This window comes from Notolepis coatsorum, assembly GCF_963971535.1.
Source record: "Notolepis coatsorum genome assembly, chromosome: 1".
Classification (NCBI taxonomy): Eukaryota; Metazoa; Chordata; class Actinopteri; order Aulopiformes; family Paralepididae; genus Notolepis; species Notolepis coatsorum.
Genome location: NC_140165.1, coordinates 76,697,627 through 76,720,317, shown reverse-complemented (window position 1 = coordinate 76,720,317; position 22,691 = coordinate 76,697,627). Strand labels below are relative to the sequence as shown.

The following is a 22,691-nucleotide window of genomic DNA, read 5'->3' as shown; positions in this document are numbered from 1 at the left end:
CCCCCCCCCTCACAGTAAACTGTGGTGTTCCACAAGGAAGCATACTAGGTCCGCTACTGTTCCTAATTTATGCAAATGACATGTCGTCAGCTTGTGACTGCAACTTGTTCCTGTTTGCGGACGACTCAGCCCTGCTGGTCTCTGACAAGAACAAATTACAGGTTGAAAAAACCCTCAGCTCAGAACTAAGCAAAATCTGCATATGGCTCGCTGATAACAAACTATCATTACACATGGGCAAAACAGAGTCCATTCTCTTCGGTTCAAATAACAAACTCAGCAAGACCGACGGCTTCTCAGTTACAGTGGGTGACAATATTGTCACAAGGAAAGAAGATATTACCTACCTGGGTTCCATCCTAGAGGCAAATCTTTCCTGTGACAAAATGGCATCCAATGTAATAAAAAAAGTCAACCAACGAACTCGTTTCTTGTACCGGATCTCCTCACTGGTAAACAAGAATACCCTGAAGACTCTAGCAGGAGCACTCATTCAAGGGTACTACGACTATGCTTGCACCTCATGGTACCAAAGCACCTCAAAGGCGCTAAAAACAAAATTACAAACATCTCAAAACAAACTGGTCAGACTACTGCTTGACCTTACTCCTAGAACCCACCTCACCCCTGCCCACTTTGACAACCTAGGATGGCTTAGAGTAGACGACAGAGTACAGCAACTTGCAATGGGCCTGGTCTACAAGATACACTACACGACCAAGGTACCCATGTACATGACTAAATACTTCCCAAAGGTCAGTGAATACCACGATCACAACACCAGAGGGAGCTCCACAAATCATGTTAAACCCAGATTCGGCTCAAACAAGGGACTAAACACGTTTCGCAATTATGCCACATCAATGTGGAACGCCCTACCCAAAGCTGTAAAGGAATGTGAATCACTACCCACTTTCAAAAACACTCTCAAAAAACACCTAAGGGAGACTGCAACTCGAAACTGGCCCCTGTAAATGTCCGAACACAACCCCCGCCAACACCCCCCCCCCCCCCCCCCCACTCCTACCCCCCCCCCCCCCCCCCCCCCCCCCCAACCACCTCCAATGTACAGTCCCACCCCCACCTACCCAATCCAATGTACAGTTTCTACGCCTAATGTATATACTCTTTTCTTTCTGGACTCTTTTTGTATCACAAATACAGTACTGTAATTGCAAATCTGGTATGTCATAAATGTATAGATGTAGCAGTACTGTCTATCTGTATGTCATGTATGTCATATATGTTACGATGAATTGGAAATGGGGGACCCTGGTGGAAACAAGACGAACGTCTTTCTCTGGTCTGCATCCCCTTAACAATTGTATGTATTGAGCTGTACTGCACTGTACCCATTCTGCAATCTGTTAATAAAGTTTTCATTCATTCATTCATTCATGTACTGTACAATCGTCGTTTCTGTAAATGAGGGAAACCTCAGATGCTTACGATTTTAAATAAAGGTTGAAATGAAAAAAAAAGGTTTTAGCAAATACATCATTTGTAAAACCAAACCATTCTGGTTGCACTCTAGTATGTGTGTACATTGCTGCACTAGATCCATTTGTTATGTGTGCAATGGATTCTAGGTGTTGTTGTGAATCCTTGTGGTTTAAACAGAATGGACTGTGAGTTTGAGGATACCAGGTGGACAGATTGTACAGATTGCACTCTTGCTTTGATGGTACATTTTAAAACAGCAGCGTTCTTAAACACTGAGGGCGGGATCCACTAAGAATGTATTGCGCGTGGGAATTGCACCCTTAACTGCAGGGTTTGTGCCCGGTATCTGCTCTGTCTTTGCGAGCTATCCACTAAGGACATTGTGCGGATGAGATACCAGTGCAGACATATATGGATATATATATAGTATATATGCAGTAAATATAAATATATAAATGTATATATACGGTATATGCACAGCACTATTGTACAGTACATGCTAGCATACAGAGTTATATGGGTAGACTCTAGTACGAGGTAGGTAGTTGTTATATTACATCTGGCTCGCGTCTCGCTCTGCCATTGAGATATCATCTCCATGCACATATTGTGCACGTGAAAAAGTTGACACATGCACGTCACTTGCACGTGACCACACCTACTCCTGTGTGTTCCTACAAAACACAGGAAGTGGTCACGGTTACACCCTTCCTCATCTTTTTCCACGCGTGGATTTGTTCATATGCACTTTCAACCAGTGGAACGTTATTATGAAGCAAAGGGAGAAATTGAAGCATGTTGGACTTTCGAGCCACGCCGCGCACAGGTACGGCCGTCAGCGGCAACTCTTAGTACTAGCGTTTTCAATACTGCTCGTTGTCCCGTGAGACGACCGGGCGGTGTCATAGCGCGGGGGGCTGTGTATTTGGATGAATGTGGTCAACATGACACGTTGTTAAATGTTTTTCCAATTATCATGGCGCGCACAGCTACTACTAATTCTGTTGTTTTCGGGACGCCGCTCCCATGTGTCCCGCCGGGGCTGTGTTTAGTTTCCCCCCCACTTAACCATTACATTACTGAAGGTCAAACGGTGTCTAATGTTGCGGGTTTGGCTGAGGCTTATCTACCCTTTACACGGGTGGACGGTCTGACGACGGGGCTCAGGACAGGTGTGCCGTGCTTAGAGAAGCAGGTGGCATCGGTCCTTTGCCCTGACATGGTAGAGCAGTATCCCGCCCGGAAGCCGATGCCAAGGGGCAAGTCGGCCCGGCAGGTGGCTGAGTGGGCTGATGAGGCTTAGACCGCCGCAGTACAGAATTTAGCAGCAACTAATAACATTGCTCAATTGGCTGCTTTTCTGTCGAAAATGGTGTCGGGTGATTGGGTCTTAGGGCCAGCCGACGTCAAAACCATTGCGCTGGGTTTTGAGGTTATTCAGCTTTTGACCCAGCTATAACCGCGGGGGGGGGGGGGGGGGCTAGGATGCTGTCGACTCTTATTCACAGACATCTGTGGTTGGAGCAGCCTTCCCTGGAGGAGGAGAGGAGAATTCTCCTCCTCAGGGCCCCCCTCTCCGTGGATGGACTTTTGGTTTGTCCCCCGCCTGAGGTAACCTGGAAACAAAGAGACAGGCTATCACGGTGCCGACAGCCCTCGGCGGCCGAGGGATCGGCTGAATTAGATAGGCACGCCTCCGTGAGGAGTAACCGTCGCCATCTAGCAGTGTCTAGCACGCTCTCCGTTCATTCCCCCCCCCGCTACACTATGGGATTCAGGGCTCTGTTGTGTCCCCTCTGGCTGCGGGCCGCGTTCTTTCAGTGAAGCGCAAGCGGCCCCACATATCGCTTCTCATGAAGACAGGGGCTGACATCCAGCTCCTAGCTAGGCCTGGGTCTGTCTATGAGAATGCTGTACTGTCAGGAGGTTCCTGCACCACACGTCTTGCGTGTGCGTTTGGTGAGCCTGGTGTTGTATGTGACGACGGAGCAGGGTTCCCTGTATCACATTTTATTTGTCAGAGTGGGAATCCCTAGGGCCTAGGCCCAGGAACTCGCAGCGTGGGTTCCCCCAGCCCCGCCCTCGCCAGGCCGGGTATTACGTTAGTGCCTCACCCGTCCGGACTTCCAATCCTAGCAGCGGTAGTGAGTCAGGCACACGTAATTTGCGTGGTAGTAATATCACTATAGGGCTACGGTGTGTAGAGACCCACCCTATCGGGCAGTGTGAGGACCACACACCATGCATGTCCAGCCGCAGAGCAGGCCATCCCCAGCAAGTTAATTCTGTGCAAAAATGGGACAATGCTCAGCGGGGGAACTACCTCATTCACCAGGGGTGATGATCGCTCCCCCCGTGTCAGACTGGCCCTTTCTGTCGGGGTCCCCCCTTGGGTGCAATTGCCTTGTTGGTAGAGTCAGGGTGCGAAATCCCGACTCCACGAGATACCTTGCTTGCGCCGTTGGCGAAACCGGGGTTTGCAATGCACAGCGGGAGGGACCGGACCACCTGTCTACGATTCTTAGCGGACCAGCGCCAGTTGGCAGCGGGGGCGCTTTGGGATTTTTACCACGTATGGCTACAGAAGTGCCATATGTCGGTGTGGATGGAGAGAACGCTGAGGGCGGGGCTTGTGTTGCAGTTTGCACACCCCCACCCTCCGTTTGTGGGTTTGATACAGACTCTATTGTCAGAGTCTGCGGCAGTGACAGCTCTGGCCGACGAGATCCGTTCTCTGTCGGCGAAGCAGGCCATCGTCGTGGTCCCATGGGAGGAAGCGATGAGTGGCGTTTACTCCCGATATTTTCTGGTGCCCGAGAAATCGGGGGGGTGTCAGACCCATATTGGACCTGTCCCATGGAAGGTTCAGAATGTTGACCGTAAAACACCTGTTATGCGCTTGCAGAGTGGGAGACTGGTTCACCTCCATAGACCTGAAGGATGCATATTTTCACATCCCGATCTTCCCTCCTCACAGGAAATACCTACGCTTCCCTTTTTCAGGGAATAGCGTACGAGTACCAGAGGCTGCCGTTCGGCTACTCTCTGGCTCCTCGCACCTTCACCAAGTGCGTGGAGACTGCGCTGGGACCTCTGCGTCGTCAGGGGATACAAATTTTATTCTACCCTAGACGACATTCTGGTCCTCAGCCGGTCAGAGGAGATCGCCAGGTATCATACCAGGCAGGTGGTGGAACTCCTCACCAGCCTGGGTTTTGCTGTGAACTGGAAGGAGAGTACTCCTCTTCCCAGTCAACAGGTCGGGTACTTGGGCTTAATTGTAAGCTCAAGGTCTATGAGGGCAACCCTCTCAGAGCGGCGGCGAGAGGATATTCTCGGCACGCTCGGCAGGTTCCGTCCTGGCAGGATGGTTACGGCGCTGTCCGTGATGCGCCTACTCGGTATGATGGCATCTGCTCAAATTGTGGTCCCTCTTGGCCTCCTCTTCATGAGGAGGATACAGAGGTGGTTTATCAGTATGAAAATAGACCCTGTGAGAGGCAAGTGGAAGCAGCTGAATGTTCCCATGTCAGTACTGGGGGACCTCTCTCACTGGGGGGGGCCTGGGGCCCTCACCAGCGGGGTCCCCATGGGCGGCAGGCGATCACACGTCACAGTCTTCACCGACGCCTCCCTCACGGGATGAGGGGGACGTGTCGGACCGACGCAGTAGGGGGCAGCTGGCAAGACCATGCTGCCCGTTCTGCACTACATATCAATGTGTTGGAATTGAAGGCAGTCCTTCTGGTCCTCAAACAGCTCGGCCATCGTGTGGTGGGCGAGCATGTTCTGATCAGGACGGACAGCACGACGTCGGCATCGTATATCAACAGAAAGGGAGGGGTACGCTCCCCCCGTCTCCACCGGGCAGCGGTCGAACTCTGGCTATGGACGTCTTTCAATCTGCGCAACCTGAGGGCTCTCCACATCCCCGGCAGGGAGAATGTGGGTGCAGACGTGATGTCACGGGGCGGTCCCCACCCAGACGAGTGGGGACTACGTCCAGACATAGTCAGACAGGTCTGGGACAGTTTCGGGGAGGCCGCGGTGGACCTGTTTGCAAGCAGTCAGTCCTATCAGTGCCCTCTGTGGTTCTCGGTCAGTCGGAAGGACAACCCCTCTCTGGGAGTGGATGCCTTCTCGATGTACCCATGGCCGCCCGGGATTATGTACGCATTCCCACCCATACACCCGATAGCTCAGCTGTTGGAGCGGGTACGTCAGGAGCGCAGGACTTTGATCCTGGTCGCGCCGGACCGGGGCACAGCTGTGTGGTTCCCAGCCCTGATTCAGCTCTTGGTGGCCCCGCCGTGGCCTGTTCCGTGGTCACCGTGGGCCCTCTCTCAGGCACGCGGAACACTGTTTCTGCCTCCTGTTCTGGGGCAGCCTCTAATGGCTTGGCTGCTGATAGAGTGAATCTGGAGGGGATGCGTCTTAACTCTACTGTGGTTAACACCATCCAGAACGCGTGCGCTCCATCTACTACCGCGGTTTACGCAGGGAAGTGACGTATGTTTCAAGAGTGGTGTGATGTTGGGAGCCTGGACCCAGTGTCTTGCCCCCTGGACTCGGTTCTGTCCTTCCTCCAGTCTATCCTGGATAGGCTGTCGGCCTCGACAGTGAAGGTATGCTCCGCAGCTATATCGTCTTGTCATGTGGGCTTTGAGGGCAGAACGCCACCCTCTCGTGAGATGTTTCCTGCTTGGCGCACAGCGTCTCAAGCCTGTGGAACGTGCTCTGTCTCCGAGTCAGGACCTCCAACTGGTCCTGGAAAGGCTGTTGGGGGCCCTGTTTGAGCCTCTTGAGCAGGTGCCATTGGATCGACTGTCTTTCAAGACCACGTTCCTTCTGGCCATCACCTCCGCTAAACGCGTGGGTGAGATGTGTGCTCTCGCTGTGCGGTCAGAGTGCCTGTCTATTCAGGCCGATAACAGTGCGACTCTGAGGCCTAATCCGGCCTTTGTGCCAAAGAATATCCGGAGCTCTGATCGCTCCAGGAGTATTGTGCTCTAGGCTTTTCACCCTCCTCCTCACGCTAGTGAGTTGGAGGCGAGCCTTCACCTGTCATGTCCTGTCCGTGCGCTGATGGTTTACCTTAGTCGCACACAGGATCTCAGGGCTACCGATCAACTGTTTGTTTGTTACGGTGGCTCTCACGCGGGTAAGGCGCTGTCCAAGCAACGCCTGTCACATTGGTTATGCGAGGGCGTTGCCCTCTGCTACATTTTGGCCGGACAGGTCCTCCCCGCAGGCGTAAGGGCGCACTCCACTCGTGGAGTGGCGGCCTCCGCTGCCCTGTTTGGGGGGGCCTCGTGGAGGACATCTGCGCTGCGGCCTCCTGGTCCTCCCCGGGTCCCTTTGTTAGGTTTTACCTCATGGACATGTCTGGGGGCTCTGTCTCCAAAGCAGTCCTGAGGGCCGGCACCTCTCCTGCACCCCGCCATCAGGTGGGCTAGCAGGTGTGTGTGGGTGTGGACCGCAGAGTGCTCTGTCACAAGTATGTAACTGTTATCTGTGTATTATATATATATTTTTTTTGTTTGACGGGAATGTTAGATTTTATAATGTGAATTTGTATATTTGTATTAATCTTTAATTTGTGTTTTGTCAAGTATGTAACTGTTATCTGTGTATTTTATCTTTTTTTTTTTTTGACGGGAATGTTAGATTTTATAATGTGAATTTGTATATTTGTATTCATTTTTAATTTGTGTTTTGTTTTAATTTGTATTCGTATTCTTTGTTGTACATTTGTATTGTATTTTTTTTGTCCAGGACCCCAGGAACACTAGAGGCTCTTTCATGAGTCTCTAATGGGGATCCTTTAATAAACATAAACAAACATAAACACACGCGGTCCCGCTTGCACTGTGCGATCTAGGGTGACTGGTTCCCTTTTTCGCACATTGGTCGGAGTTGACTGCCTCCCCCCCCCCCCTCGTTAGGACGGGGCGGGTGGACGGGACTCCCCTCCCCCCCTGGTCAGGGGCTTATGGGCCCTCAGGGGCTGCATTTGACGTGGCCACGCGTCCGCTCTGCCCCTGTTGATCTCAATGGCAGAGCGAGACACGAGCCAGATGTAATATAACAAAGGTTATCCTATAACCCTAGTTATATGAATACTGGCGGAGCGTCTCGCTCTTCAGCGCCCTGAGGACCCTTGGATGTTTTTCACGCATGGAATGCAGACTTGGAAGGGTGTAAGCGTGACCACTTCCTGTGTTTTGTAGGAACACACGGGAGTAGGCATGGTCATGTGCAAGTGACGTGCATGTGTCAACTTTTTCACGTGCACAATATGTGCATGGAGATGATATCTCAATGGCAATGGCAGAGCGAGACGCTCCACCAGTATTAGGTTACAACTACAACTACCAATGGTAACTAGGGTTATAGGATAACCTTCGTTACCATTGGTAGTTGTAGTTGTAACCTCCGTAACATGAAGAAGATCCTGCACACATCACCATTTAATTGATCCCAAGTGTCACCGTGCGACTGCAAAGCACCCAGTGTTGTAGGACTCAGGACTCGTGACTCCACTTGAGCACTGAGGACTCGGACTCCAGCATCGACCGCATTCAGACTCGGAAGGTGCAGGTGAGGACTCGGACTTGTTAATTGATAAATATTAGGGATGTCCGATATTATCGGCCTACCCATATTATCGGCCGATATTGGCATTAAAATGTAATATCGAAAATGATCGGTATCGGTTTTCAAAAAAAATATATCTTCCTTTTTTTTTTTACATTTCTTTAACCTTTATTTACCCAGGCAAGCAAGTAAGAACTAATTCTTATTTAATTTATTGTCAAAAGCATGCATAATGTTGTGTTAATTCCACGACAAGAGATATGTAATGTTAATTACCTGAACAGATTCCGTTTTTTTGGGGGGGAAAACCTGCATATATCGGTATCGGAAATTAAGAGTTGGACAATATCGGTATATCGGATATCGGTTAAAAAGCCAATATCGAACATCCCTAATAAATAAAAAAAAAAAAAATTGTAATTGGCCCTAATTATTTGGCATAAGATATTGATGGCTAGTGCATTTGTTTGGCTATTGTGTCACAAAGTAAATAAACTCCCTTTGAAATCGCGACCGCTGTGTCATTTATGTTTAATGTAGACCTTTTTTTATGTGTACGTCAACTCTTCGACTGCCAGAGTGGAGTGGACTCAACCTTGATGACTTGGACTCGGACTCGGGTAATAAAGGGGACTCGACTCGCACTCGCCTCAGGCTGAGATTAGTGACTCGACTACAACACTGAAAGCACCCAGGGGCGTATCTAGACCAAGCACTCTACTGGGGCACAGGGGGGCACTAAGAGATGCCAAGAATTTCTTTTTTGCCGGTTTTGGATGTTTTTTGGGCGAAAATGGGCGGATTTTGTAACTATTTGATTTTTGAAAGCACCTACATGAGTTTTGAACACGCGAGCGCCCCTGCCGTGTCGTGAGCCCCGCCCAACACCTCCCACACGTTGTGTCCAGCTGCCTGCTGCGGTGATCAGCTCTGGGCTTCTCTCCCGCTGCCCGCTCACCTGCTCCGGCATAGAGATCCTCTCCCCGTTGATGAGGGTGAGCACCTTGTTGTCGTCCATGACCGAGTTCATGCTCTCAATCCACAGGGTGTCCACGGGCCCGTCAAACACGATCCACTTCTCATCTGGCTTCTCGTCTGTGGGGGGGGTGGGGGAGAGAGAGAGAGAGAGAGAGAGAGAGAGAGAGAGAGAGAGAGAGAGAGAGAGAGAGAGAGAGAGAGAGAGAGAGAGAGAGAGAGAGAAAAAGAGAATAGGTCAGTGTGTGTGTTGACTTGAGAAAGGTAGGTAGACTAAGAAAGAATGCAGTAACAGGCTTACACCAAAACACATACAGTGATTGACAACGGCTCTCCGTATTTCTATATTTCTATTACTTTATAGAGGAAGAGGAAGAGGAAGAGGAAGAGAGAGAGAGAGAGAGAGAGAGAGAGAGAGAGATAGAGAGAGAGAGAGAGAGAGAGAGAGAGAGAGAGAGAGAGAGAGAGAGAGAGAGAGAGAGAGAGAGAGAGAGAGAAAAAGAGAATAGGTCAGTGTGTGTGTTGACTTGAGAAAGGTAGGTAGACTAAGAAAGAATGCAGTAACAGGCTTACACCAAAACACATACAGTGATTGACAACGGCTCTCCGTATTTCTATATTTCTATTACTTTATACGTAGGTTCGAGTTTATGCGGTATACGCTAAGTTTATTTCCATGGATTTATACATTGGTTGGAAATATACAGAATAGTATTTGTTTTTACTTATTCATATGTTAGAATCTATATAGAAAACTCTTATGCATTTCTATTAATATTCATTTAGATTTGGACAGCACCTGTGTCTGGGGAGAAGATGACGACATAACCTCCACTCAAAGAAAACATGAAATTCTCATCAGGAGGCTTCCAAGACATAAACTGCTATTTCCACGAATTGCAATCAAAGCCACAGACACTGTGAACCTATGACCCTTCAAGGCTGTGCATTTAAACAGGTTGACAAACTGTGACACTCGCTCAGATCCATGTGGTGCAGGATATATTGTTGTGATTAAGTGTGACAAAGCCAGACCTGCTGCAAGATGTGACCTAACTAAAGCTAGGCTACCAGTTCCAGCAGTGGCGGACTCAGGATGTTTGAAGGGCAGGGGCGAAAAGAAAAAAAGGCACCTACTGCACAACATGGGACCCCATCAGTGAGCAAAAAGCTATGATGTGTCATTTATGGTGAGATAGTGTTCATCCTTGATTAAGATTAACATTAGAATAACATAGACAAGCCAGATTAATAGTATAACGCACCTCTATGATAAAAACACACAGGGAACAATACACCTTTCAAATGTTTATTTCACCTCATTGTCATGGTGTTTGAAAAGTAGATTTATCATGGTGTTTGAAAAGTAAATGATCATGGTGTTTGAAAAGTGTATTGATCATAGTGTTTGAAAAGTAGATTATGGTGTTTGAAGGCCTAACCATTGCTGCAGTGGTACATATCTCAATGCTAAAGATATCAGCGAGGAATATAAATATTTGGGAAACAGCATTTTAATATGGTCTGGGTTGAAAAATAGTGAACCTATTTTTTAAAAGCTATTTACAACATATACAGTATTTTACAGGATATAAAACAGTTTAACAGTTAAAGTTAATTTGAGTGCCGTTGAGCTTCTTCCTTTCTTTCTCCTAACTCTCCTTCTCTCCTCCTGTCCTCTCCTTCTGTCCTCCTATACTCCCCTTCTCTCCTCCTGTACTCCCCTTCTCTCCTCTCCTTCTCTCCTCATGTCCTCTCCTCTCCTTCTCTCATCCTGTCCTATCATTCTCCTCTCTTCTATCTCTCCCTCCCCCCTCTCTATCTTCCCCATTCTCTCCATTAAACTTAATATATTGTACCTGCCTGGATACTGGCTGGATCAGTGGGATATTTTAATGGCAACAGGAGAGCATTCAAGTTATTTGTTGTTGTGTCGTTTGAATAATTTCTGAATGATTGAATCATCATCATTTCAATATTCAAACTGTAGCCTACAATGTTATAATTGTATTATAAAATAATATGACATAGCACTACCACCACTAGCCCTCTTGCCTTGATTGGAATAAAAAGGGTCTATGGTTGGTCAATTTAAATGTTTAAGACACATTTTTCTGTAAAAAATAAGCATTATTGACCATGTTAGCACCAGATTCTCAGTTATAATCCAAACTATGGCTCTGTGAGACAAGCTTGTACATGTATCTAGTAGTGCAGACTTACAAATACATACCTGTATCCTTATCTCCTCCCTTACTATTGCTGCTTTGGAACCAATTTTTCAAAGAGAAGCTTTTTTCATTTTTCAGCTGTTTTTTAATATTCTTCCGATTTATTTCTCTCCTTGGCATTCTGTAATCATAGAATATAGGCCAATGCTAAACCAACTTATCAGGTGGGGGCCCACATGTGGGCCCTCTTGAGGACGATTTTCCCACCTGCACTTTGGCGACCTCTAGTGGCTTGGTTGTGCATATTTTTTAATACAATTAAAATTCGAATTAAAGCCCCATTAGTTGCCTGTCGATAGCCCTTTCAGGTGACAAAATCCATTCAGCGGTTCTCGAGTTCCATGCCGATATGTGAGGCTTGCACGATGTACAGTACACGGTATTGCGCAAATACTGAATGAATGAATGAATGAAAACTTTATTTAACAGATAGCAGAATGGGTACAATACAGTACGGCTCAATACACACAATTGTTAAGGGGATGCAGACCTGAGAAAGACGTTTGTCTTGTTTCCATCAGGGTCCCCCATTTTCAATTCATATAGACATTTATGACATACACAACATACATGACATTTATGGCATAGGGACATAGGTATTTAGTACTGATACATTTGTGATATAAACGGTATTCAAATATACAGTACTGTTACCCCTAGATCCTGACAGAGTATATACATATGATGGAGAGGGGACTGTACTTTAAGAGGGGGTGGGTGGGTGGGTGGGTGGGTGGGAGAGAAATATACATACGGCGGGAGGGAATATATACATGCGGTGGGGAGGAGACTGTCTATTAGGAGGTGGTGGGGGTTTTGGGCATTTACGGTGGCCAGTTTTGAATTGCAGCCTCCCGTAGGTGCTCTTTAAGAGCGGTTTTGAATGTGGGTAGGGATTCACATTCCTTTACAGCTTTGGGTAGGGCGTTCCACATTGATGTGGCATAATTGCGAAACGTGTTTAGTTTGTTGAGCTTCCTCTGGTGTCGTGGTTGTGGTATTCACTGACCTTTGGGAAGTATTTTGACATGTACATGGGTACCTTAGTCATATAGTGTATCTTGTAGACCAGGCCCATTGCAAGTTGCTGTACTCTGTCGTCTACTCTAAGCCATCCTAGGTTGTCAAAGTGGGCAGGGGTGAGGTGGGTTCTGGGGGTAAGGTCAAATAGTAGTCTGACCAGTTTGTTTTGTGATGTTTGTAATCTTGTTTTAAGCGCCTTTGAGGTGCTTTGGTACCATGAGGTGCATGCATAGTCGTAGTACCCTTGAATGAGTGCTCCTGCCAGAGTCTTCAGGGTATTCTTGTTTACCAGTGAGGAGATCCGGTACAAGAATCTAGTTCGTTGGTTGACTTTTTTTATTACATTGGATGCCATTTTGTCACAGGAAAGATTTGCCTCTAGGATGGAAACCAGGTAGGTAATTTTGTCTTTCCTTGTGACAATATTGTCACCCACTGTAACTGAGAAGCCGTCGGACTTGCTGAGTTTGTTATTTGAACCGAAGAGAATGGACTCTGTTTTGCCCATGTGTAATGATAGTTTGTTATCAGCGAGCCATATGCAGATTTTGCCTAGTTCCGAGCTGAGGGTTTTTTCAACCTGCAACTTGTTCTTGTCAGAGACCAGCAGGGCTGAGTCGTCCGCAAACAGGAAGTTGCAGTCACAGGCTGACGACATGTCATTTGCATAAATTACTACTCCCGACTCTTGGGGCTCTAGTTCCGTCAATCATTTGGCGATCTCGAAAATGATTGGACAGGGTTGTATCCAATGAGTGTGGCTTTCCAATGATACCCCACCTGGGGATGTACGAATCAGGGATCTAGGTGAAAAGTCACGAGCGAAAACAGGAAGAGAAAAACCACAGAATTAGTTGACGTCTATGAGAAAACTGAGCTTTTCTTTTGTACACAGTTTACCAAAATCACTCCTAATCACTCATTTCTGAACGGATCTTTATGATCTACATAAGACTTCAGGCTATGGATCTTGGGTGTTTTTTAAGCCTCCAGTCATTCTGGGGAAATACTACTTCTGGACTACTACAGAAAAACATGAGTAACAAGTTTATCTACAACTCAAGTTCAGACCTATGTTACTCTATTTCATTAGCAGTAAATGTGAGTTTTCCTTATTGTATCAGAAACTCCAAAATGTCATCTTTCAAAAGAGACCAGGCTCATGCATGTGGTATAAGTATAAAGTATAGTATTTTGGTTTGCAAAAAAAGTATGCAGTCCTCAAAAACGAAAACAAAAAGGCCAATTTTGGGGTTTACTACCACTCTTAAATTAGCTTTAAAAAGCAATTCACACTGCATTTTAAAGTGCTAGTATATTTTGTGCAAATAATCCTAAAATAATTTGTACACTTTATTTCTAAATTGAGAACACAGGTTAGCATAGAATCAGCTAAGCAAGGTACCTGTTTAGTTAGCTAGCTACAGTAGTAATACAGCTAGCCTACGCTAAAACATACTGCCATCAATAAAAGCACTTGCAGTGTACAAAGATTGAGTTTGTTTGACCAATTATGCATTACTAAATACTAATAGTGTATTTAGTAATGCATAATTGGTAAAAACAAACTCAATCTTTGCTACTTCAAAGAAAGCTTGATGTATTACCTACCTCACACACAGCAGCAGTAGGATGCAGGGTTACAGCTCAGACTGCATTAAGCCCTCTGGCATCTGAACATTCAAGAGGGGATGTGTCTAAAACTGAACATTTAAATGGATGGAATATTGTGACAGGGCTGCTCAGAGTTGTAGCTAACACTTTTGTGTGACATTATTTAACCGTCTGGGTCAAGTTTAGACCATTGGAATGGCACCAAGTTCAAGTTTCAAGTTTCTTTATTAGTTGTCAAAATGCTTCTTTCTGTTACGCTCCAGAGACTGTGCTAGACAAAAGGATAAGTATAAAATAAAATAAGTATAGCAAGTATAAAATTGAAGTCACGTACGTAGACACAAGTGTTCAGTATGTACATATGTACAATGTTCAATGCAGAGTAGAAGTAACTGAGTTACCATACAATATACTATACAGTGCAAAGCAGAAATGGGATGAGTTATGGGTTGTAGTGCAAATTCTTTGCCAATAAATATAAAGTGTGTTTAGGTGTTCTAAAGTCTGTAGAGTGGGTGCTGCAGTGAGTTGTTTGTTTAAAGTGAGTGTGTGCGTGTGGATGTGTGTGCTGTGAGTGCTTTTGATGGTTGTTGCATAGTGTTATTGTTCGTTGAGCAACCTGATGGCCTGGGGATAGAAGCTTCTTCTGAGTCTCTGGTATCGCTTGCCTGACCGCAGCAGTTCAAAGAGGCAGTTGTCCTCTCATTTTCGCCACTCAAAATGCCATTTTAGCATGATATTTTCAGCTATGGGGGCACATAGTCAAGTTTAACCATTGGAAGGGCACCAATGGGCACATCCTCTCGCTTTTGCTACTCAAAAGGGCACTTTAGGTTTAGCGTAATGTTTTCAACTGTGGGGGCACATGGTCAAGTTTAGACCATGGAGGGGCACATCCTCTATAGTTTTTTCACTCAAAAGGGCACTTTAGTGCGCGTTTTTCAACCGTGGGGGCACCAGGGGGGGGCGATTGCCCCCCTGCCCCCCGCCCCTGAGTCCGCCAGTGAGTTCCAGTGAGAGGGATATGTTGTTTATGACCTGAATAGATTATCTAGGCTAAATAGATACAGCATTTATTTATTTTTGCTTCAGCATAACTAACTACTGCTCTCTGCACTCTTGACCACTCGAAAAGATGGATTTGGCGGCGAGCCCGAAACAGGTAGGATACGGCTGTAGCAATTTGGCTATAGTGGGATAAAAGCCTATCTTTTGAAAGATCAAATTAGTCTGAGAGAATTGAGAGAATTCAAAGCACTTTCCAGAGACACACAATATGCAGCAAAATGGATGAAAGGCACGATTCCCCTTGATATTAAACACGAACCCTGAACACATGTGGTTTCATTACACACCACAGATGAGAGAGAGAGAGAGAGAGAGAGAGAGAGAGAGAGAGAGAGAGAGAGAGAGAGAGAGAGAGAGAGAGAGAGAGAGAGAGAGATAGAGAGAGAGAGAGAGAGAGAGAGAGAGAGAGAGAGAGAGAGAGAGAGAGAGAGAGAGAGAGAGAGAGAGAGAGAGAGAGAGAGAGAGAGAGAGAGAGAAAGAGAAAGAGAGAGAGAGAGAGAGAGAGAGAGAGAGAGAGAGAGAGAGAGAGAGAGAGAGAGAGAGAGAGAGAGAGAGAGAGAGCAAGAGATAGAGAGAGGGGGAGGGGGGAGAGAGAGAGAAAGAAAGAAAGAAAGAAAGAAAGAAAGAAAGAAAGAAAGAAAGAAAGAAAGAAAGAAAGAAAGAAAGAAAGAAAGAAAGAAAGAAAGAAAGAAAGAAAGAAAGAAAGAAAGAAAGAAAGAAAGAAAGAAAGAAAGAACAAAAGAAAGAAAGACATGATTTGGCACCTAATTGAGAGTCATGATTTGAGACCAGGAAACAGGGCTTGACGTGTACCTTTTTCCCCAGGAGCACATGTGCTTCTAAATGAAAGACTTTGCACACAAAGAAACGTCAGGATGTTCGTACCAATACTTATTTCTTCAGTGGGCGTTGGGAATCGTTTGGACTTTATTCATACTATCGATTCTGCTTATTGAATCCAGTTCTTATCAAATCTCTATTCCGATTCTAATATCTTTGGTGGAGGAGAAAATTAAATATCAAGAACCAAAACTATTCGACCTTTCATTCTTGCCAGATTTTGGTTATAGATTTATGCCCTGCAAGGTGACCTTGGGTGTTTTGAAAGGCGCCTCCAAATAAATTGTATTATTTATTATTATAATTTTTTGTCAGTAAATTGTGAACCATGACATGAAGATATCTTTCTCTCTTAACTTGCTGTAACTAGTTTTTGTCATCCGTTGCTGATGCATTATGACAGGAATATATAAAAGGAGGCTCATTAAATTCATTAATATTGCTGTGGATAATAACTTAGCTAGTACCTGAAGGAGGAGACAACCGTTGCCAAGGAAGCCATTCATTGCTCAGTGACATTCATGCGCTCTCTTTGTTCATCTTCCCCGTCATAGCTAAAAGTGAAAGGAGTTATATTTAATAGGGGTGTCTGGGGATGAACTGGGTAGGGTGCTCTGTGAACTTGCATCTAGGATACCTCTAATATAACACCTCTAATATAACACCTCTAATATAACACCTCTAATATAACACCGCTAATATAAAACCTCTAATATAACACCTCTAATATAACACCTCTAATATAACACCTCTAATATAACACCTCTAATATAACACCTCTAATATAAAACCTCTAATATAACACCTCTAATATAACACCTCTAATATAACATCTCTAATATAAAACCTCTAATATAACACCTCTAATATAACACCTCTAATATAACACCTCTAATATAACACCTCTAATATAAAAGACGCATGTGAGCAGTATATTTTTATACTCGAGTGGCTCACATAGTCAGTACTTTGTCATTCTGGAGGTACGTCTGTTCACAACATCATTCTGGAGGTACGTCTGTTCTAGGGCTGTCCCCGACTAAGGATTTGGATAGTCGACTATGATTGGCCGAAATTTGCCGATAGTCGACTATTAGTCGACTATGAAAAGTCTAGGCCTCTTTTCTTCTGGAAATAATGATAAAAGAAAAAGATTTTTATTTTATTTATTTTTTTGTATTTGACTAAGAGGTTGGCAGTCGACTACGGCTCCTTTCGATCGATTAGTAGACTATTCTACTAATAGGGGTCAGCCCTAGTCTTTTTCTGTATTCCATCTTTTTGGTTAAGCTCAGCCAGACTTTGGAATGTTTGCTGCTATTATCCAATAAAACTTTTCTGAACATTGCTGACGCAAAACCACGTAAAACCAGTGAAATTACGTCAGATCTGAGCAACAGGTCCTGGTAGTCGAGTGGATTCTTTTGCTCAATGCAACCACTGATCTACATGCAACCGATGATGGTACTTGTAATCTTTACTCGCACACACTGTGCTCGTGAATCTTTTTTCCGCTTCACACACACGTTTATTTTTAGTAGCAAATTCTAGTGAAACGCTCACACCGCCGATCCCCGCGTGAACAGATATATAGGTCTACGTTGAACATAAAAGAAGGGCGAGGCAATCGAGGAAAGAAACAATGAAAAGAAAGGAGCCATGATGAGCCGCTCCCAGACGTGAGTGAGACCATAAGACAGATATGGTATGGTATTTATGATTTTGTATGAAAAACTCTATGATTGTATTGTTTCCATGTGGCAAATAAAACTCTAAATCTGAATCTGAATCTGAAATACAAACACACATCTGACGAGTCAACCTGTCAAGCAGCCCTGTGGGACTGGATGTGGGATAGAACACAAGTAGGAGGTAAAGATGAACACACACACAGCAGCTGTAGTCAAACACACACACACACACACACACACACACACACACACACACACACACACACACACACACACACACACACACACACACACACACACACACACACACACACACACACACACACACACACACACACACACACACACACACACACACACACACACACACACACACACACACACACACACACACAGCAGCTGTAGTCAAACACACACACACACACACACACAGACACACAGACACACACACACACACACACACACACACACACACACACACACACACACACACACACACACACACACACACACACACACACACACACACACACACACACACACACACACACACACACACACAAACAAATACAGTACACACGCACGTGCACGTGCACGCACAATCTGAGCAGATGGCACACAGCAGAGAGGCCCAACTGCTCTGCAAATCCTGACTGATATGAATAAGAAAGAGGAGAGAGATTTCACGGAGAGATGTAAAAAAGAGATGGCAGGAATATGACGTCCTCCCAGATGATAACGTCCGGGGAAGAAAAAAGAAGATATCAAGGAAAAAGCATGCAAACACACTCTCTCTCACTCTCTCTCTTTCTCCCAACAGCAGGCGATTGACTGAATGACTGAGTGATGGGGCTGATTGTGGGCTGTGGCGCACATGGGCGCTCGGTACACAAACACAGCTGGTCGCTGATGGGTGGCGGAGCGGGGGGTGAACAGGTGATCGGAGAGGGGGACAGGTTAGGGATAAATAGCATGCAGGGATGATGTAATACGAGTGGCAAGTAATGACAGGCAGTGAATTAGCGGGAAGGCTAAGAGGCGGAAGAGCAATTACAGAGAGGCAGAGGAGGAGAGGAGGGGAGGGGATGGGAGAGGATGGGAGGGGAGGGGAGGAGAGAAGGAGAGGAGGGGAGGGGAGGGGAGGAGAGGAGGGGAGGGGAGCGGATGGGAGAGAAGGGGAGAGGAGAGCAGAGGAGGGGAGAGGTGGAGAATAGAAAAAGAAAAACCTCAACTTTATTCTAAAGTCAAACCAAAGTCAAAGCAAAAATAGATGTTCTTCTACTTAAAAGGCAATTGACACTATAATGGATGACCTACTCTTACTTATAAGTAATTATATAGGTATACTGCTGGCCACTGGACATATTAATACTACAACTCTGTACATACATCTGATTAGCACTATTACCCAGTAGTACTCATTTGGTTATTCTCTATACCCGCTCAGGCTAAAGAGGTTAAGGCTATAAAATACTAATAATCATTTGCTATTGGCAAAGTGGGGAAAATACAGAGTAGGATGGGATACAGGAGAGGAAAATGCTGAGACAGAACAAGGCAAGACAGGGACAATGTAACATCAGCAACATGTAGGCATGCAGACAGACATACATTAACACACTACTAATTAACGACTAGCACACACAAAGTAACACACAGACTAACAGGCACACAGAGGCTGGAAGTTGTAACACAGACTAAGGGGCCTTTCTCACTCACGTATTGGGATCGAATCACTGCTCCCGGGAACGGGGGGGAGTGTTCTCACTCAGACGGGCACACCTCTTTTGGGATTGAGCCGGCGCTGATTCGTTTTACCCCTCGCTGAACCTGGACCGGTTGGATTAGGTGGTTTCGGAATCGGGCCGTGGGAGCGGGGGGCGTGACACACACAACGTCGTTACTGTCATGCTTGCTTGAATTTTGGGCAGATAAAACCACACTGGACAATACCCACAAAAACGATATTTATGGGCAATTTGAGAGTTCAGACCTCAACCAAAAACAAGCATGTGGAACCTCACAGCTCAGTGGATGAAAACATGAAGCCACGTTACAAAGCACAGCACTTCTGGCTCGCATTAGGCCTGGCAATTTTTGTTTGCCATGCTATTTCTATACATTAGTTTCTTGTTTGAATGCATTTATTTCTATTAGACCAGTGGTGCCAACCAGTCGGCCGTGTAATGTAATATATGTAATTATGTAATATAATTGGCACGAGCGATGGGATGTTAGCTGCTGAACAGGCTAAGCTAAGTAGCGTTAGCCGTTAGCTTAGCGTTAGCCATTGCTGTATACTATACTTTCTTGTTCGAATGCATTTATTTCTATTAGACCAGTGGTGCCCAACCAGTCGGCCGTGGTCAACCAGTAGATCAATGACATTCAATATAATCGATGCAGCAATGTTACTAGTAAAAGGCTAAGCTAACTAGCGTTAGCTTAGCGTTATGGTTAACCCTGCAAAACGCTCAAAAGCGGACTCTACAACAGAGTTCCATTCGTGAGAAAAGGGGGGTGGGTTATATTGACAAGGCTTGACAACAGAGGTTCAAATATAACTTCATATTTATTGGTTATTTCTTTCTTTTATATCAGCATACAGTCTCCAGTCTCCGTGTTAACACACTTCCTGTTTACATTTTCGAGCGTGACATCATCGCCTACGGCAAGCGTAAACGCTCAAAAAGCAAACCGTAAACAGAACCCGGAACGAACCAAGACTGAGTGTGTACACAAACTAGAGGGGGGAGAGGGAGGGGGGAAGTTCGCATCCAACCCGGAATGAGGACGGTACGGAATGGAACGAAACCCCAATAGGTAAGTGAGAAAGGCCCCTAACAGGCACATAGAGAGGCTGGAGGTTGTAACACAAAGTAACACACAGACTAACAGGCGGGGTACGTCATCAGAAACTCCACTGTGTAGGAAACACGACACTCTCCAACATAGTGTCTTTAGATAATACGGTTTTGAAAACATCAAATGGAGTCACGTTTCTTCATGTGCAGGATTCAGTTAAAGGCTCGCCGTGCTGCAGTGGCTGTTGAGGAACATGTGGTTGAGGAGGCACACATCAGTGTAACCACATGAGGTCCTGTAGCTCTCCATGGGGAAGAGCAGGGCTCTGACACCACCAGGGGTAAAGGGCCGGGTTTCACACTAGAGCTACCAGGGCTAAAAAAAGAAAATGTATACACTTGTGGTAAGTCGCTTTGGATAAAAAGCAGTGGTGGAAAGAAACTAAGTATTTTTACTCAAGTACTGTACTTACTGTACCGTACTGTACTTAAGTATAATTTTGAGGTATTTGTACTTTACGTTCATTTTAGGGAACTTTATACTTTTATTCCACTACATTTCAAAGGAAATATTGTACTTTTTTACTCTGTACTTTATCTGAACCCGTCAGTTACTAGTTACTTTGAAGAAAGATTTTAGCATAGAAAACATGGCACAAATGTATGAAGATTATGTACTTTCAAATCTGAAGCCTGTCAACTTCAAGAGGAACGTAATCAGAGCAGCACAACTGGACCACGTACCACTTTAACATGACCTTTAGAGGTCAATGGTAAGAGGTTGAATGCTCCCAAGCACTGGAATACACAAACATCATGTAGAATACATACGTTTACTAGTTCATTCAATAGCAATACTTCTATACTTTTACTTGAGTAGAATCTTAATGGAGGACTTTTACTTTGACCAGATTACTCATTTATCTGGGTATTTCTACTTTTACTTAAGTAAAGGAACTGTGTACTTCTTCCACCACCGGATAAAAGCAGCCGACAAACGGCATACGTATGTAAATGACCTGCAGTTATATTAGGGCTGGGATACGAGTAACTCACAATACGATACTTTGATGAATTTGGCCCTCAATAACAATAATATCACGATACACGATATCTGTGATAATCTATATATTTCAAGAATTTGTATCTACGATACATCATGATATCTATGTAACTGAAGAAGAGAAAATATGAATTATGTATTTATTCACAGATTTGACATGGAAGCGTATCAGATTCTGTAGTGTGCATCACAAACTGGCCAATTGTACATGAAACAATGTTCAACAAATTGCATATTGTCTCTTTAACACACTGACCACAGCTTGATTATTATTAACTATTAATTATGTCCCCAACGGAAAACTTTGTTACCACCTGCAATAAATAAATATACATCATCTGTTTTATCTAATACAATTAAGATAACGTTTTCAGTCTGTTCACCTCATTCCAATAATTTGTATTGCAGTAAAATGGGATTGTCAAGCAAAATAAACGATATATTTTTTAATACCGATACTTGCCATCAGTGTAGCGATAATACGTGTCGCAATATGGATTTTCTTGTCCTAATTTATACGATGCTTTTTATCCAAAGCGCTTTACAACTTATGCAACCGAAGCAACCGAGTGCCAACCTCAAAAGTTAAGTGCCTTGCTCAAGGACACTTCGACACGCTGCCGGAAGGAGCTGGAATCTGTTTTTCATGAAGAGAAAGTAAAGGTTCATACCTTCAAAATAAGCCATCACTTGTACAAATCGGGCGGATACTTTTCAATATATGTCTTATGAACCATGATGATAAGTTATAACACAATACCTATCTCAGAGCCACAGGCCTCAAAAGAACTGGAGCCATTTCTCTTAACTATGCATGGAGACTACATTACCCAGAAATCATTGCTATTATACTGTAACCCCCCCTCTGCATCTTCTGGCCGTTTCAGACCCACTCCTATCCGAGCTCCGGGTGGGTCATCAAGGAGAAGCTAGAAGCTGCCTATTCTCAGTCCTTGCCCCACAATGGTGGAACAAACTGCCCACCACAGTTAGGACAACCGAAACACGTCCAATCTTTTGCCGTCGACTAAAGACGCACCTCAACAATGATCTGAAATGAAAAAATAAAAATCTAACCCTAACTAACCTTATTGTCATGCACTTGTCCTAATATACTAACCTACACTGTAGCACTCAACACTTTTATGAACATTGTTACTCAGCTGATAGAGTTGTGCCCTTCCTGATGACTGTCGTACAGAACTTGTAAGTCGCTTTGGATAAAAACGTCAGATAAATGACTAAATGTAAAATGTAAATGTTAACACCTTCCAGTCTGAGAGCAGCCGTTGTGGCTTTGCTATTCTGATGTGACGATGAGAGAGAGATCTCTCATTATTGT

At 45.0% G+C, this 22,691-nt stretch overlaps 1 protein-coding gene across 1 annotated transcript in view; it reads right to left on the bottom strand.

Moving 5' to 3' along the window:
• dnah2 (dynein, axonemal, heavy chain 2) overlaps positions 1 to 22,691 on the bottom strand; it is a gene marked incomplete at both ends in the record, with an annotated part of 509,699 nt that overhangs the window by 350,353 nt on the left and 136,655 nt on the right. Inside the window, 1 exon segment of the mRNA XM_084326360.1 lies at positions 8,999 to 9,135. Coding sequence (XP_084182486.1) covers positions 8,999 to 9,135 — 137 coding nt within the window.